Here is an 18,403-nt window from a genome sequence, read left to right as displayed (position 1 = left end):
GTAAATAATGTTTTATTCAATGCTGTATTATGGTATGGACTGTAAATTGGTCATTTTGTCATCGCCCTCTGAAACAGACTTAGCAGTGGTAATGTGAAACAAGGGTGTCAGTCCTTTATTCACTATCCAAAACAGTAAAAGCAAATTGATTGATGATATGGGCATTTTTATAGTGTAGGGCTATGTGGTAGCAATTTCTGTGAAACAAGCACAAAGTCAAACACTTCTTTCTCTAAGTTTAATTCAGCATCTGCAGATGGAATCAAAGTACACATCACCTGAATGACATGCACGAATGAGCAAAGAACATAGGAGAATCGGTCTTATGCCTCACAGCCTCCTCCCACTAAGCAAGCAAAGGTATTTATTACCCTCCTGTAGTTCCACTCAAAAGGACATCCTCTCATTTTGTTTTTACATGTTCTATAAAAGAACCCCCTTTGAGACCCCAGGTGTGGGTTCCCAATCAGAGATTCCAAGAGATACCATAAAGTTTTGGTTTCTCAAGGCCATAAAACTCAAGTCTCTTAAGCCATCATCGTAAACCTTAAAGTTGCCCTTTTAGATTAACAATTTGATCAAACATTTGGTCAGTCCTCCACATACATGTCTGCTCATGCAATTATACATACACAAATGTAAAATTTCCATTACAGATATTTTGTTGAATTAGTTGAATTCATTCTCACTTATTTTTTGGCCTCTCTCACCCAGGGCGGAAGAGGAAGATTTTAAAATCCACCACATTTTTGGTGTAATAATACGAAATTCCATAGGTATCCATAGGAAGGCGCATAACATCTCTTCAAGAGGGCACTCTTACTCTCTTCGAGACAGAGAAGGCCCAATAGTGGTTTGAAGAGATGAGCCAAGGTTTAGATACATTTGTCCAGATTCACAAGACTAGGAGTATGTGGCCACTGTGAATACAACTGTTGTTAAATATCTGAATGGCACAACTGCTATTCTCCATGATGCCTCCCGTATTGAGAATAAATACTTCTGCTTAAGACAGCCATCTCCAGAAAAAAACGAATTCCTTCAACCTGCCAGAAGGGCTGAGCGATATGGAAAAAATATCTTATCACAATAATTTTTTTCATATCAGTCAATATACTGTATATAGCGATATAAATCAACTAACCAGATAATAACTTTTGTGGTAATGTACAATGTTTTTAGGTACAAACATTTTTTCTCATGCCCAAAACAGATTTTACTTGCACGTACAATCATCCTGTGCCACAGCACTTTACTCATAACATTTCATACAAACCAGTACAGTGAAAAGGTGTTTATTATGTACATATTCAGCAATTTTATAATTAAATTAAAATTTGTATTCTATTGCCTTTTTATATGTCTTTGTTCTCTTGTCTACCTCATTCTGACCTGCCTGCTGCCGTAACAACTGAAGTTCCCTAGTGTGTGTGGATCAATAGTTTTATCTTAGCTTAATTTTACTAATCACTCACACTTGGAACTGATCTTTATTGACACCTTCTGAATCCATATTTATGTTCCTTGATAAACAGGGCATCGCTTGTTTTGCAAAAATGAAGTTAAAACACTGCATTACATCATAAGCTGCGGGAGAAACTTCTGTTTGCAGAAGTGTGTATGTGTGTGTGTGTGCGTGTGTGTGTGTGTCTGCTCGTCTCTGTCCCCCCTCTTGACATGATGTTGGATCTTGACTCTGGATTACGCTTCAGTCACATGATTGGTTCTGCACAGCGCTATGCTCATTTTCATGGCTGTCTGAAAAAACATGGGATGAGTTCTAACAATGTTATATCGACATGTCTTAAATTTCTATCAAGGAAAAGTTATATTGTGATAATTATCAATATCATTTTATCACCCAGCCCTACCTGAAAGATATACTGCACAGAAATGGTGTCACCAGGAGGACGCCAACACAACACAGTGGTTGGAGGCCTTATGTTTTCGGGTTGTTCATCCTGACGTACGTTTGTATGTCCTATTCTGGTTTAGGAGAGATCAAAAGAATGCCTTGAGGGAATTTCTTCAAATTAGTTACAAACATTCACTAAGACTCAAGGATGAACTGATTTAAATTTTGGTGGTCAAAGGTCAAGTTCAACGGGGACCTCACAAAGCACATTTTTCACACATTATTCCAAGTGCAAGGTTTGATCAGCTTACTGAGCAAGAGAGGGAAAAGTCTCAGAATGAATTGATGTTTTCTCCAAGAACACCTACAGGGATTGTAGGTGGAACCAATGTGACCACGCTAAGGCTCTTTGATGAATGGTATTCAAGATCCATCAGGTATTGTATTGAAGTTTAGAGTGAATATGGTTCCCTGTCATTATTTCGTAATTCATTTATGTATCTGATACCAAAAACAAATAATTGTTTGTTTTTCATAGATTGTAGTTTTTGCTCAGATCAAAAGTAGAAAATGGAAAAAAACAGGTCACAGGTCGAACTTGATTTTGATATTTAATATTTAGAGTACTAGCATGGATAACTCTTCTAGCGTGCCAGTAAGCCCACCTATACCTCAGGGTTTCCCGCAGCGCTTTATAGTTAAGGCGGCCGCCTTGACAACAACGGCCCCCCACCTTGACTATGTCCCCCCGAAAATAAATAAATAAATAAATATTCCGCATCCACGCATGCAAAGATAGTAGGTTAAAATAAGGCCGCATCGCAATGAGGCGGAGTAGTGGCATCTGTAGGTTAAATATGTTAAGCCATCTATCATCTGCTGTAACTGTGTGGCAAGGCCAACACAGTTTCTCTGGTTACAGCTGCTCATTTATCAGAGGGTGCAGTTGGTTTGTATTAAGGTTGAGTTTCTGTTTCCTCCTCCACTTTAACTAATAAATAGGTTGAGTTTCTGTTTCCTCCTCCACTCTGACCTGCTCTCACTTTAACTAATAAACACTCACTTTTTTAACCGCATGAACCGAACTTTGAACTAGTTCAAGTGTGAACTGGCACAACACTGTCCAGCATTGCTGTGTTCAAAGATTCTGTGCTAAGCATGATCTTCAGTAAAAAAGACATGTATCAGACAGAACTGGAGCAGGCTGTGATCGGATCCATATATGAGGGTTAGGGTGGGCGGTGGAAAGAAAAGCAGGTTGGGTGTGTTACTGGCTCGCTAGATGAGTTATCCATGCTGATACTCTAAATATCTAAATATTATATATCAAAGTCAAGTTTGGCCTGTGACCCATTTTTTCATTTCCTATTTTTGATCCGAGCAAAAAATCCAAACTATTTTATTTGTTTTTTGGTATCAGATACATAAATTAATAAGGAATAATGACTTTTCTAATTAAATTTGAAAAGAATGAATGAGACACGGATTGATACATTGTATAATTTGTTGAGAACAAAATGACATAACAATGGTCAGTGGATACCAAAATCATCAATCCATTCAGGGCTGGAAATCAAAAGTAAAAAATTGCAGTCTGATCCAATTTGGGTGAATTTCATCACTGCAACTCATAATGTGACACAGTAGTGTGTATGGCATCAGTTTGTCTGTATGCACTCCCGACATTGTGTGGGTATGCCCCTGATGAGTCGGTGAATGGGGTCCGAGGGACTCTCATCCCAGACTTGATCGGGGCATAAGTGAGCTCTTGGACAGGTTGTGGCGGTACCTGGATTGGATACACTCATACATAATGTCCTATAGGTGCCAAATTGGATTTAGGTCAAGGGTATCAATGCTGTCGTCATCATCCAGGAACTGCCTTCACACTCTGGCCACATGAGGCTGGGTATTGTCCTGCACCAAGAGGAACCCAGGGTCCACTGCACCAGCATAAGGTCCTACAATTGCTCTGATGATTTTACCCGGTACTGTTGGCTATGAATTGGTGGTCTGTGCAACCCTCCAAAGAAAATGCCTCCCCAGACCATCACTGACCCACCACCAAATCTATTATGTTGGATGTTCACCACGGCATCACAAGAGTTTCCTTAGCGTGCCCTTAATTTTTTTGAGCAGTGTATATTGTTACACCCGGCCCTGGACGCACGCACACTAAAGAGAGGTTAAATTTGATCAAAGATTTGAATATAATTTGAATATTTAAAATGATAAGAAATTAAATTTGAATGTGAATGTAGAGAGCAACACTTGATTGAGACACAACATATTGATAAGATGGTGACACGGTTCAGTGCCTTGAGAGAAGCTGTTGCAGCTGACTCTCTAAAAAAAAAAAAACTCACAGCTGATACACTTTTGGAATGACCTTTACATGTTACATCTCAATGAAATGCAGTACCTTTACTATCCTAAAGAATTTTTGTATTGCAGCAGCCACCTTTTCTCATTCAATATGGACCCCATCTGATCTCTCTGAAGTATCAGCCATTTTATGTGCTAAACATAAAACATCTTATAATAGGTGTAATGGTCTGCTATTGTGGTTTATTTAGACAGAGGCTCCTGTAATGCTGATGTCAAGTGGCAGGCCAAAGCGTCATAATATAAAGGTGGTGAACTACAAAGAAACAGATGGAGATACACCATACAACCTGGAAAGATACCTGGAGATGGTCAGCAAGGAGCTTAAGCAGAGGTCAGCACTGTCTACACACATCTCAGATGCAGACTAAAATTGCATATAACTGTGATGTTTGTCTCAAGAAGCTACTACTCCACTTGAGTTTTATTTCTTTACCTTTTTATTGATTACACTGGCTTATTTATTTTCATTGATCTCAAAACTGTTTTGAATGTCATCTGTTAATACATTTTTCACAGTTATGTGATTGTTTTGGTTGTTACCCCAAACGTGTCATGTTTTGGAGGCATGTACTCTACAGAATCACTCTCTAAGACCGCATGTGAGGTACACCCTGTAGCTTATATCTGTCTAATTATAATCTCCACACACATTTTATCTGGCCCTTTACAGCTCCCCTCCAGTGGTGGATGTTCATAGCCCGCTGGATGCTCAGATAAACTTGAAGCTGCAAAACATTCTCATGCTACTTAAGAGATGTTGTAACCACCCATACCTGATAGAATACCCCCTCGACTCCGCCACACAGGAGTTCAAGGTAATGCACAGACATTTGGAACTTTTATTCCCCATGTTTTTGATTGGGAGCAGAAATGGACAAATATTTAGATGCAAACGTAGATGAACAGGAAAAAACATTTTTTTTCAATGATTATTTAAATTTATTTTAGTATATTTAGTTGTTATTTAGTTATTTCTTCTTCCCCTGTGACTTCTTCATGCACTGTCTTCCCTGCCCTGTCTCTCCTACCTCACTGTCAAACAGATTGATGAGCAGCTGGTGCAAAGTTCTGGGAAGTTTCTCATCCTGGACAGACTGCTGCCTGCACTGAAGAAAAGGGGACACAAGGTGAGACAGGACACTAAGAGCCAAATATATAACTACATGTAACTTAATCCGATTTAAAACAAACTAATATAATAAGCTTTTAGGTCACATTTTAGTCCTTGCTTAGGTTTGGTGTTTTAATCACATCAATCAGGTGTCTTAAAGGTTCAGTGTGTAGAATTTAGTGATATCTAGAGGTGAAGTTACATGTTGCGCCTGTATACTCATTTCATCCTCCCCTTTCCAACATGAGAGATAACCTGTGGTGAACTTCAGTTATCATGAAAACTCAAAAGGTTTTATGGTTTTGTCCATTTTCATTCATTCAATGAAGATGAATAAGATCAGTAAAACATCACTAGAATTATTTTATATTACATTTCAGCCAAAAATCCCTTTTACCTAAATCTTATACAGTGGACCTTTAACATCCAGATATTTGTGGAGTTTTAATATGCTGTGACTGATCAAAAAGTAAATCTGAAAGTGATCTTGCTGTCATTGGTAATGTCAATAATGTAAGTCTATCTAGTCTGATGGTGGAAACTATTAATTTACAGTTGTGTGCAAAAGTTTAGACCCCCAGACACACTATATTTTCCTTTTGTCGACTTTTCATATTAAAAGCATTAAACCCCTGCAGCAAACAGAGCTTAAACAATGAGCCTTTCTTCAAATGTGAAAGACTGTGTAAAGAAAGTGAGTCATTTGTCTCCTAACATGCTATACATGCCAGTAAGTGGTTATTGAAAGCTGCCCTCATTAGCATAGCCCGCCCCAAAAACTATATAAGAACTAGGGTTACATCATTAGTTTCCTTTGATTGGCAGAGATTTGTTTTAGTTCCCCAAGAGTGCCGACCATTGCCTGAAAAAGTTTAAAGATACCTTTGGGAGTTGTTTTTTACACCACCATTTCTTGTCCCATAATCCTCTTGGGATGCTTCGTTCCCCTGCATGTTATAGGGGAACCAAGACGACAGAAGGCTGGTTGGCGTTGCCTTCAGGTGCTGTCAAAAAACAAAACACTGCACAGAGTACAACCAGAGTACAAGTCTAAAAAGTCTTTTTTTACGTATTGTAAATTCATTACACCATTTGAAATAATTGTCAGTGCTGTGTAGGGCTATAGGGTTCTCGAATCAAAACTGCTGCCCAGACGTCCACGCTCTTGGTTTCCCAAATGCAAAGATAAAACCACGACACTGCAGCCTGTTGCACGTGTGCATGTGTTCAATCACACTTCAGTCCAATCACTACCCTGTGTAATCCGAACCAACATAGAAGTGACTAGAGCAATGACTGTGGAGGTTGGAGAGGTCTGTTTACCTTTAGGAAAGTGTGTTGTAAAGTCTGCGTATTGTTGCCGCACGAGAGTGGACGTTGGAGTCTGGAGGAAATCAGGCGCTGGAGTCAGCTGGACTGTTTCAACACAATGTTGGCTTTCAGTCATCATAGATGGACAAGCCCAACCCCAATAAAAACTAGAGAACTCCCGCAACTGGGCGTGGCTTCCCCAGCTGCCGGGTCACACCCAGTTAGGAAGAGCTGTGTGAGGGCATCAGAATAATGCAAATTTTTTTTCAGGATTCCGCACCCTACTTTTATATACTTGCCAATTTATTTATTTTTTAAGCAATTAAATTTGCTCTATAGAATGACCAACTCAGAAAATGTATTTTTAATTACTTCACAAGTCTTTAATGCAAGTTTACTTTTTATCACATTAACTTAAAAAATGGGAAGAACAATAATAGTGCCATGTGCAAAGATTGGGCAAAACCAAGCAACTGCAGCTCACTGTATCTAACTTCTCACTGCTCTTCACCTATGGCCTATGTGACACAGTGCACATTAGTATGCCCTCTGTTGATTAAGATGACAGGTTGCTGCTGTTGTTGACGGTAGGTTAGGGACAGTAGTGTCTCCGCTCCCCTCACTGGTTCCCAGTGGCTGCCCGCATCCATTTCAAAATGCTAGTACTTGCTTACCGTGCTGTGAACGGATTTGGTCCACTTATCTCTGCATCTGCCAATCAGCTTGCTGCTCTCTCACTGCGAGCTAACCACTGAACAAAATCACAACAGTTTGCTGTCCTGGCACACACACACATACACATCTTCCACTGCAGACTAAAGACACATCAATTCCAACTACAAGAAGATGATGTCTTATAACCAATTAAAAAAATGAAATAAAATTGTTGCGCCTATATGGCACTTACATGTAGCACTTTGTAGTTTGGCTTTTTTGAAGCAAATTGTACTTACTTGATTCTTGTTGTTCTGGGTTTGTTCCCTCATGGTTGATGCACTTATTGTAAATCACTTTGGATTAAAGCGTCAACTAAATGAAATGTAATGTTAAGTGTTGCTCAGGTACCAGGACTGATCCTGGTTCTGAACGGTTTATAGCACATCTACGCCAGCATTGGCTCTTATCATTATGAGCTCTCTAAACATCTTCCTTGGTGTTGTGTACTTGTGACACCACTTTTTCATTTGGACATAGAAACATCATCAACACACCCACTAGCTCGCATTGAAAAAGAGGATCTCCTGATGTGTGATCACATCAGCTCCTCCACAGTTTCTGCAGACTGAACACCGGAGGGCCAGGTGGGGAAAGTAGATAGATTCTTCCATCCCTTGTATGTGTAATTGATCGTTGTCCTCCAGGTTCTGATCTTCAGTCAAATGACATCCATCTTGGATATACTAATGGATTACTGCTATCTGCGGGGCTTCCAGTACAGCCGGCTGGATGGCAGCATGTCTTACTCTGACAGAGATGAAAATGTGAGTTTAAACATTGAACTTTATGTATACTGGAGAGCATTGTGTGCAAGATTCTGTAAATGACTCTGTAAGGAACAATGATATAACACTCTGAACATCCATGCTACATCTGTTGTTGACATGAGCTCCATGTTTTCGAGCATAGGTCCTCTGAGAATCTGAATACAAAGAACTACATTTACATAGTACTTTATATTTTAAAAGACCATTCAAAGTACTGAACCCCACATAACATTCACACACTGCCACAGCCATTTTAGGCAATCAACTGTCTTTGGCATGACGTAGACATAGGCTTCAGCCAGCTGAAATGATATGTCATTGATATTTATTTTTTCTTAGTGATTTTCCATCCTTTTAGTATGTAACCACACTTTTGCAAAGCGTACAGTGTACTACCTAAAACACAAAGGAACAAGACAGTGAATAGTTGCATTAAGAATCCACAGCAGATTTGTTAGACAGGGCTTACACGAGGGAGTGGGTGTGATGTGTCATTCTCATTTGTTAGCACTACATGTCCATTTTACTGCTTAGCACCAAAATTTCTTTCCCAGATAACCAAGTTTTCCAAAGATCCAGAGGTGTTCCTGTTCCTGCTGAGCACCAGAGCAGGAGGACTTGGGATCAACCTCACAGCTGCTGATACAGTCATCATCTTTGACAGCGACTGGGTGTGTGAAAATCATGTATCATCAACTCTTACCATTTCAAGTATTTCCAATACATTTATTGAGATTAGCTGTTATGTGATGATGTTCTTCCCTACTTCAGAACCCCCAGGCAGACCTGCAAGCGCAGGACCGCTGTCACCGCATTGGTCAGACAAAACCAGTGTTGGTGTACCGCCTGGTCACAGCCAACACCATTGACCAGAAGATCCTGGAGAGAGCCTCTGCAAAGAGGAAGTTGGAACAGATGGTCATTCACAAGAGTGAGAAGCTTCATTTTGATAGGATACTGATATGAACTTTATTCTTACCTCATTCACTGCCACAGTAAATTATTTTAATATATGTATAAAATGTCTTTTAATCTCTATGTAAAGTGTCTTTGAGTTCGTTGAAAAGCACTAAAGAAATACAATGTTTTATAATTTTCTATAACTACTATTGATCTCATCTTGTTTCCGTTTTGATGAGCTGGACTGGAAGCAGACACAGAGAGGAATAGTTTGTGAATGAACAGAGTTTTCAATGAAAAGCTTGTGGCAGGCAACAGGCTGAAGGCTGGCTGAGGGTGAGCAGGAGTGAAGGCAGGCGGGTTGAGCTCTGGCGATCCTGAGGCACAGTGAAAAACAAAGTTAGTCGCATGTACAAAAAACAAGCGAGGAGGTTCTTTTTCTAGGAAAACACTGCGGCCGAGAGTGTATACCATAGGAGTGACTCTAACAATCTGGTGATGAGTATACGGGTATTTGTAGCACTGGTGATTGAAGCCAGGTGTAGAACTCGCGCCAGGAGTAGAGGCCTTGCCTACACACACACACACACACACACACACACACACACACACACACACACACACACACACACCAGGAAAATGGGGGAGGGACAGAAAATACCATGCCGTGACACATCTTGTATTTGCTTTTTGAATGGAAAGCGATGGACCAAAGGTTAGGAGAAATATTTTACAAAGGTTGATTATAAATAGTTGTCTTATGTTGCTGTCCTCCATAGATAAGTTCAAAGGCGGGAAGGCAGAGCTTAACCAAAGTAAGAGCTGCCTTGATCTGGATGAGCTCATGCAACTGCTGAAAGCTAGAGGCACTGAGAAGTAAGACATTATCCTCTGTTCCAAGATGTAAATTGCTATGGACTGTAAAGACCTAAAATTGCTCTTTAAATAACATATAGTAAGAAGAAAGTAACATTTGGCTGTATTTTTTTGTCCAACACAGGCAGATGAAAGCATCAATGGGGAAGGTGATCAGTGACAAGGACCTGGAGATTTTGCTGGATCGCAGTGACATGCTAGGTATGGAGACTCATTAAACTGCAGTTTTTGGTATTTGTGTACATTTATCATTAACGAATAGTCATCTTTTGTTTTTTACTGTACAGTCATCTAAACTTTAGTTTCTATAACTCTGCAAGGCCTTTTAGTTTACAGAATTCAGTCAGGATTTAAATTGCAAAGATATGGTGTCAAAACATGCTGTTTGACCAAATACACTGTTGAGACATTCCTGTTGAGACATCATTCAAAACAAATTGTACAATATCTCTGAAGCATGGGTATTTTTAATTCATGTAACAAAGTAGATAAGAAAAATTGTATTTTTATCTAATAGTACTTCAACCAAGTTGTTCCATACACAGTTATCACATTTTGATTTGAACCAAAACAACTACAAAGATCTTGTTTAATCCCCAACTAACTTAGTCCCAAAGTAACCAGTTCATTTATGGTTACTATCCAACTTCAATTGGAAGTGTGAGGTAAATGGCTCCTCTAGCAAGGTGTGCTTTGCGTTCTGGGATGCAAACCAAAGTAGCAGGAGCTTGCCAGAGAATGAAGATCTTACTTGAACCATCAATGAGGAATGACATGCCTTCTTCCTGTATTAATTATCGTGCTTCAGATGTATCTGACCAGTAAGTAAATGCTCTGTAATTATATCAATCCATCCCTGTGCAGAGCCTTCTCGATGATAGATCATTCATGCACTGCCAGCACAGCCATCAGGCGCAAGGTCGGGTTCAGTATCTTGCCTAACCTTCTGGTTGGTGGACGACCAGCTCTACCTCCTGAGCTACAGCCAGTGTGGAGTACGTTCAATGGAATTGTAAACTGCATTTAAACAGCACTTTCCTAGTTTAAACATCCACATAAAGTGCTTTACTTTGATAGCATAAACGTTGACATGCGGACTGAAGGAGCTGGAATTAAACCATGAGCTTTCTCAAATGTTTTGTAGTAATGTATTTTGGTAGAAAAAAATAAGTGAATGTTGGGTACAAAACCAAATATGCCTATTACACCGCATCAGCTGGAGCCATGATGAACTGCACTAACGGATGCAATCATGGAGGAATACAATGCACTCAACCACATGTGCTGATTCTGTAGAGCTGGAAATAATGATCAATATGAAAATATAGGGGGCCAAATTCAGTTCATTTTTAATTTAATTCTACTTTTACGAATAATTATGAAATAAATTAATGGTAAAATTGGTCTAGCTATTATTGTTCTGATCATCAATGACTTTATCTGCACAATCCTATCAGGTTTTGGTATTATGACATCATTTTTAAAAATGAGATAAAACACACAATCAGCAATGTTTAAAAAGGAAATTTACTGACGGTATCACTTATTTATTTATTTTATAACTTTTTATCAACGTTGTGATTATACTATTATCGGTATGTTTTCGGGCCACAATCATTCAGTAAATCTGAAATGCTTATGATAAGGTTGCTGGAAATTCCATGTTTAGAAATTTCAGATCCAAATCAACCTCTATATACTGCAGAGTGGCTATCATTAAAGAGCTTCCAAACCTCCTAACTAAATATCACATGACACAACTATTCATTTTGGCACAAATTAAACTGCGCTCTTTACAATCTGAAACATTGAAACACAACTTAATAGAAATTTAAGTCCTCTGGCACCATTCCAAAATATATTTTGTGTTAAAAATAGATCTGCAATCTAGACTGCATTTTGCTTACACATTCCTGTCTCCAAAGAGTAAGAGTCAGCCACTGCAACAGTAAACTTAAAGGGATAGTTACCCAGAAATGAAAATTCACTCATTATCTACTCACCCCAATGCCGATATAGGGGTGGATCATGTGTTTTAGAGTCCACAATACCCTTTTGGAGATTCAGGGGTAAACAGTGTTGCAGCCAAATTCAATACCATTGAAAAATTTTGTGAACTTTTTCTTTAGACATAAAAAACACAACATTCCTCCATACTGCCTGTGTGGTGTCATACAACTGTCTGAAGCCCCGACCTTCAAATTTTACTCGAAATAGCCTCATTTACACTAGTTTATCCTAGATGTCAGCTGATATCTTCCTTCGAGGTGCATTCAGGGACCATTGGAAATGCTATCGTCTGCTAGCTTAGCCACTTCTGGTGGACTTTTTGGCCTAAAACACGATGAAAATGACCTTGTTTTGAGTCGACTATGAATGTAGTAGTATGGAGGCATGTTATGGTTTCTCTGTTTTATTACGTCTGAAGTTAGGTCACTAATGTCTTCAATTGTATGGGATTCGGCTGCTACAATGTAGCAAAAAGTATTTTGTGGACTCAAACACTTCACTTACCCCTCCATCGTCGTAGGGGTGATTAGATAATGAGTGCATTTTCATTTCAAACTATCCCTTTAACACCATACCTTAACACCTGCTTGCAGATATAAAGTGTGATTCTTACTTGTTTGTCTTTACTTTTAGACAAGGAAAAGGGGAGCTTGAACAGAGAGACGGTTGGAGTCTTCAGAGTAACTGATGCCCAAGAGTCTTCAGAAATCTCACTGACCTGAGAACATATTCAGATGTGACCATCTGACCACATTCCTTCAGAGAGAAATCGAGCTAAATTCTGAGGGCTAACAGCTTCTGATACTAGTAGTAGAGACTGAAACTGCTGTCGATGTTAATAAGTGTATTTTCTGTTTGTTAATTGGCTTGATACTGCCCTGTTTAATGAGCTTTGTTGAACATTGTCAATATCAGTGAGATTTTGTTCTATGATTGTTACCATGTATCTGTTTAACAACAGTGTAGTCCCGTGATCAAGTTGGTTAGGCCTCTTGATTACCATGTCTTTTTTTATAAAAAAATAAAGTCTTTTTCTGCCAACATTTACTCAAAAACATGGTACATTTGTATTGTCATAAGATGCAGAGGGTGGTGGTGTGTTTCTGCAATCCCATATACTGTACTAGTTAGTTTTGTTCTCCAATGGGGCCTGTATCATCCTGGCCTTGGTGAGCGTCAAGATCTACACCAGCTTTGACTTCAACTCCCCGTGCCTTCCTCTGTACAACAAACTCTATTCTCCGGGAGTGATGATTATCCCACTCATCATACTGTTTTTTTTTCTGGGGTTCCTGGTCAATAGAAATGTAGGCATAATGATGGATGAGTGGATGAGACCCATTGGGAAAAGGATCTAAAAATCCTGGTGAAGTGAGTCAAAAGTTTACTATAATTTAATGAAACAATTCTTGACAATTAATGATAGTTAAGTTAATTGCAGCAATATTGTTGATACTAACCAAACCTCAACAACTGCAGGTAAAAACTATTACAAATGATTCTCCCTCAGCCTATTCTCAGTCAGATGCACTGACTGAGAAGAACCCATTTGTGCTCTGGCCAGTGGCCATACTTCACCTTTTACCATATGAATAGATGTATACAGTTACTCCAGTCCTGCAAGGCACAAATAAGTCAATATTATGACCTTATAGGACAGCCTAGGCTAAACTGAGTATGCAGAAATGTCAAATGACTTTAAAAATAGCCATTCAGCTGGCGTTACTGTTCTCTATCTTGTTTTTGTACCATTTTGGCTAAACACATTCCTAAACACTTTTAAAATATCAGAGGGTTTGTTTTTACATTTATTATCAGACCTAATTATGAACTGAAAATGGAAATTATGTAGATATATCTCATATCAAGCTAAGGTTTCTGGAAATGAGAATATGCATATACTTCACTTGGAATTAATGGAAGGAAATCAGGAATCTTGTCTTTAATATGCATTTACTTTTTAAAGATAAGATTCCTCCTTTCCTTCCATTTATTCCAAACATAGATTAACTATTAATTTCTGATACATCTATTAATTTTAATTTTAATTTAATTTTAGCCACTGTAATTTCTCATTAATGTTGTAAATATTGATATTTAAATGATGTGTTCTGTAAAACACTATATCTATTGCATGTCTGTCTGTCTTGGGAGAGGAATAGCTCCTTCTTGATGCTGAGGTTTCTGCCTTTTTCTACCCCTTATTTGAACAGAGTTTTTGGTTGTTTTTCCTCACTCTAGGTAAAGATAACTTAATTGTCACTGCACCAGTACAATATAATTCTGTAGATGCCCATTAAAATAGAACAAAACATATTATAGGAACTAGACAGTATAAGGATGTGAATAAATAAAAAGACAAAATTCTGTAACAGTACATCGTACAATGTGCAATGGTCACACACAGCTTTACGTGTAGTGTCCCACAAAGTAGGAAATCACCTCACCTAAGATGGAGTAGTAGTGCAGTGTTTATTCAGTCCAATGTATCAATTCAGTTAAGTTGCTTTCAGACATGCACTGAACTCCTGTGATTCTCCGCACCTTCTCTGGAGGAGGTGCATGTGTGAACGCAATTGGCCGAGTGAGAGCCTCCAGATTATCTGTGGACTTTGTCTGCCTTGCCCCCTAATATAAAGTCTGTATAAAGTCTGGAAAATTGCCTGCTGGATTTACGACAAGTGGAGGGGTTGATGAAGCTTCTAATGTGACAGACACAAAAATGAATAAAACAAATACACTGTATCTCCCAGTGAAAAAGCAATGCCATGCACGTATAAGACACAGGTTCAACAGGTTCAATAGATTCATTCCAGGTCTGAAAGTTGCACACTGCTAATCCTCCAAGCCATTTTAAAGGTGTGGTAGAGGACTTTATTGTTCTTTATGGTAAAACTAAGGTACACACTACTAGGTACAAGGTACCACACTGGGGCAGCAGTGGCTCAGGAGATTTGAAGCTCTGAACTAATGCTGATGGGTTGATGGCTATGTTTTCGTTGCCTGAAGTCTAGTACCAGTTGTTATGTTTTGTTGAGGTTAACCCAGAGTTTGAGCTGTAACAAGAATGAGGTGGTTGCAACATTTGTTAAAGGACATTGCTGTTTTGTTGTAGCCTTTATTCACAGTTTTGAGTATTTAACTGCAATTCATGTAAATAAGTGATTGGGAAGCTAACCATCTTGACCAAACAATTTCTGCGGCCTTTATTCACTGTAAGTGCTTTATGAAGTTTGTGCAACTGAGTATTTAAGATAATTACCATATTTCACCAAAAGTTAATTTGTAACCTGAATTAACTGTTTTATGTGTTTTACAGCAGTTTGTGTAACGTTTAATTAATATACTAACCATCTTAACCAAAAATAAAGTTTTGGCCTTTATTCACTTTTTTAAGCATTGTCATGCTGTTTGTGTAAATGAGTGAATGAGAACCAAACCATATTAACTTAATTAATTAACCTTAATTCGCTGTTTTGAGAATTTCACTGCAGTGTGTCTAAATTAATAATGTATATGCTAACTATCTTAACCAAGAGCATGTAAGCCTTTTTTCACATTATTATGTGTAATTTGTCTCAATAAGTGAGTGAGAAAGTCACAGTAAATATTAATTTGTAGTTTTAAATGTTTTTTGTTTGTATCACTGAATGAATGAAAAACTTAAATAATTTAAAGGGTTTCTCAAATCCTTTTCAGTTACACATATATAGTAACATAAAAGACTGTCTTCCACTAAACCTGCCTGAAATTACTTTGGTCAAATACCCTGTGACACCTATAAGTACAGAAAAAAAGATTTCATCAATCTATAGGTGTCATGTGACAAAAATTAAATCAAGTTGCAGTCTGATTATTTACATATATTATGAACAACTATGCTGCATTAATAGGACAAGCCCATATAGTAACCAAAGTAATGAACACTTATACAAAATGTTACACATTACCCCATGTAGGTGGAGGCTGTCTCAATACTTGTTGGGATGAAGGTGTAGGGCCAAGTGTTAGGGCTGTACAGCCCTCGAAACGAACATTTTTGAAACCCACACTTCAAACTGAGTTTATGAGACACATGTTTAAACCTGCTACACAACATGAAACATAACGCGCACAGTCAGGATATCAGGGTGAAGACCAGCGCTTTTTCGACTTCATTGTTGCAGAAGAAGCGACGTTCCGTTCATCCAGGAACATAAATATGAATTCAGCAGGTTTAATAAAGATCAGAAGTGCGATGATTACAAAAACATGCGCACGTCCCTAAATACACTATATACACTCACTGGCCACTTTATTAGGTACACCTTGCTAGTACTGGGTTGGACCTTCAGAACTGCCTTAATTCTTCATAGCAGAGATTTTGATCCATATTGACACAATAGCCCCACACAGTTGCTGCAGATTTGTTGCACATCCATGATGCTAATCTCCCGTTCCACCACATCAAATCAAATCAAATTTTATTTGTATAGCCCAAATTCAAAAAACCCATTTTAAGAGGGCTTTACAATCTGTACAGGGAGTGACACCCTCTGTCCTTAGACCCTCGGTTCGAGTGAGGAAAAACCTGCCCACAAAAAAAACCCTTTTAACAGGAAAAGAAGGTGGAAGAAACCTCAGGGAGAGCCACAGTGGAGGGATCCCTCTCCCAGGGTGGACAGACGTGCAATGGATGTCACGTGTACAGAAAAAAGCAACAGAAACATATTGTACAATTACAATGAATGACAATGATTACAGTAGTAAGTACACAAGTAAAGCCTTGCTGGATCAGGTGAGTCCTGAACCATCCCTTAAGCTGCTATAGGTCTAGAAAGGGGAAACTCCCATCATCCACAGAGCACCCCCCCCCACCCCCCCACACACACACACACACACACACACACACTCATTTATTTTTTTTAATAAATGTCAAAAACTATGTTATTGACGTGTCTCTTTTCTCCCATAGTCCCTCTCTCTCTTTCTCTCTCTCACTGCAGATGTCTCTGACTCCAGAACTGAAGGAGAACAACTAATATTATTATTATTATTATTAATAACAACAATACTTAATATTAATTGTTGCTGCTATCATTGATAATCAATAACTTCTTTACACTGTTATTGTTTACATTTTAACTAGTCAGAGCTGATACCTGATGGCGCTCAAGTGTTCCGGTCTCTCTCGCCTCCCCCTCCCCACTATTTCTCTTCTCTCCCCATTTTTCTCTGCTCACCCCAACCAGTAGAGGCAGATGACCGTCCACATTGAACCTGGTTCTGCTGCAGGTTTCTCCCTGTAAGTGAGGGAGTTTTTACTCTTCACAGTCACCAAAGTCTGCTCATTGTGGGGACTGTTAGGTTTCTTTATATTAAACAAGATTTGAAGGTCTTGACCTTCTATGTAAAATTCCTTGAGATAATGTATTGCATTAATGTACATGCAATGTATATTATGATTTGGCGCTATAAAAATAAACACTCTTGGACATGGAATATCGTGAATCGTCTTCATAAAAGTGACACTAAAAACTCAAAGTACTCTTCAAATAAAGTTTCTCCAAACGTGTTTTATGTAGTTATTAACACTATATTCCATGTCCAAGAGTCCATTTCCCGGATAAGATGGGTTTTATTCTTTATTTACCACTATAAACACACTCTGACCTCCTCGAGCTTTTATTTTGGTACTTCCTTACCGGCATTTGAATTTGCATATTTGTTAAATATTTAGTTTCACCTGAAACATTTAGATTTAACATTTAGATTTAACATTTAGATTTAGATTCAGATTTAACATTTAGATTTAACATTTAGATTTGGATTTAACATTTAGATTTAACATTTAGATTTAGATTCAGATTTAACATTTAGATTTAACATTTAGATTTAGATTCAGATTTAACATTTAGATTTAGATTTAACATTGAGATTTAACATTTAGATTAAGATTTAACATTTAGATTGCACATTTAGATTTAGATTTAAATTTAACATTTAGTTTTGGTTTAACATTTAAGTGTAACATTTAACATTTGGATTTAAATATTTAAAATATCTCTAAGTTGACAAATATTGTTGTAAATGTGCAAAAAAGTGACTCTCAAAAATTCACACAAGTTTTTTAAACATGGTTTGAAGCTAAATGTGACAAAATGTTGCTGTTATTTTCAGCGTGAGCTGCTTTACAAACTGCACCCCGTAAAAGAAGAGTTGAAGTAGCGTACAAAATGGTTACGCTAGAATGTGAGCCGTATAACGTTATTAAAAATTAAAAACAAGAAAGATCTTACCTTTGCACCTTTCCTGCCACACAGGGAAAGACAACGCCTCCACGACACACACAAATGAAACTTATCTCTCTCTCACGTGTCTGTGTGTGTGTGCGTCGGGTCAGATCAAGGTGGTCAGCGGGACCTTTCATGTGACTCCTGCATTTAGAGACGCGGTCTTTCCCTGCGTGGAGTTGGAGAGAGCGAGCGA

At 38.3% G+C, this 18,403-nt stretch overlaps 1 protein-coding gene across 6 annotated transcripts in view; it reads left to right on the top strand.

Annotated features, from left to right (window-relative positions):
* hells (helicase, lymphoid specific) overlaps nt 1-12,976 on the top strand; it is a 29,963-nt gene extending 16,987 nt beyond the window's left edge. For 5 of the 6 annotated variants that reach the window (XM_069538847.1, XM_020103558.2, XM_020103559.2 and 2 more), the window contains 9 exons: nt 4,432-4,574; nt 4,914-5,058; nt 5,287-5,370; nt 8,027-8,146; nt 8,704-8,820; nt 8,921-9,080; nt 9,829-9,925; nt 10,050-10,126; nt 12,569-12,976. In XM_069538847.1, coding sequence (XP_069394948.1) covers nt 4,432-4,574; nt 4,914-5,058; nt 5,287-5,370; nt 8,027-8,146; nt 8,704-8,820; nt 8,921-9,080; nt 9,829-9,925; nt 10,050-10,126; nt 12,569-12,657 — 1,032 coding nt within the window. In that variant the 3' untranslated portion in view covers nt 12,658-12,976. Of the gene's footprint in view, nt 1-4,431; nt 4,575-4,913; nt 5,059-5,286; nt 5,371-8,026; nt 8,147-8,703; nt 8,821-8,920; nt 9,081-9,828; nt 9,926-10,049; nt 10,127-10,789; nt 10,920-12,568 lie in introns of those variants that run through there. The other variant, XM_069538845.1, reaches the window with a different exon arrangement.
* The last annotated feature ends 5,427 nt before the right edge of the window (nt 12,977-18,403 follow it).

The sequence above is a fragment of the Paralichthys olivaceus genome, chromosome 14, assembly GCF_024713975.1.
Source record: "Paralichthys olivaceus isolate ysfri-2021 chromosome 14, ASM2471397v2, whole genome shotgun sequence".
NCBI classification, from domain to species: domain Eukaryota; kingdom Metazoa; phylum Chordata; class Actinopteri; order Pleuronectiformes; family Paralichthyidae; genus Paralichthys; species Paralichthys olivaceus.
Note: the sequence above shows the minus strand (reverse complement) of the source record. Positions and strands in the feature narration are given on the sequence as shown.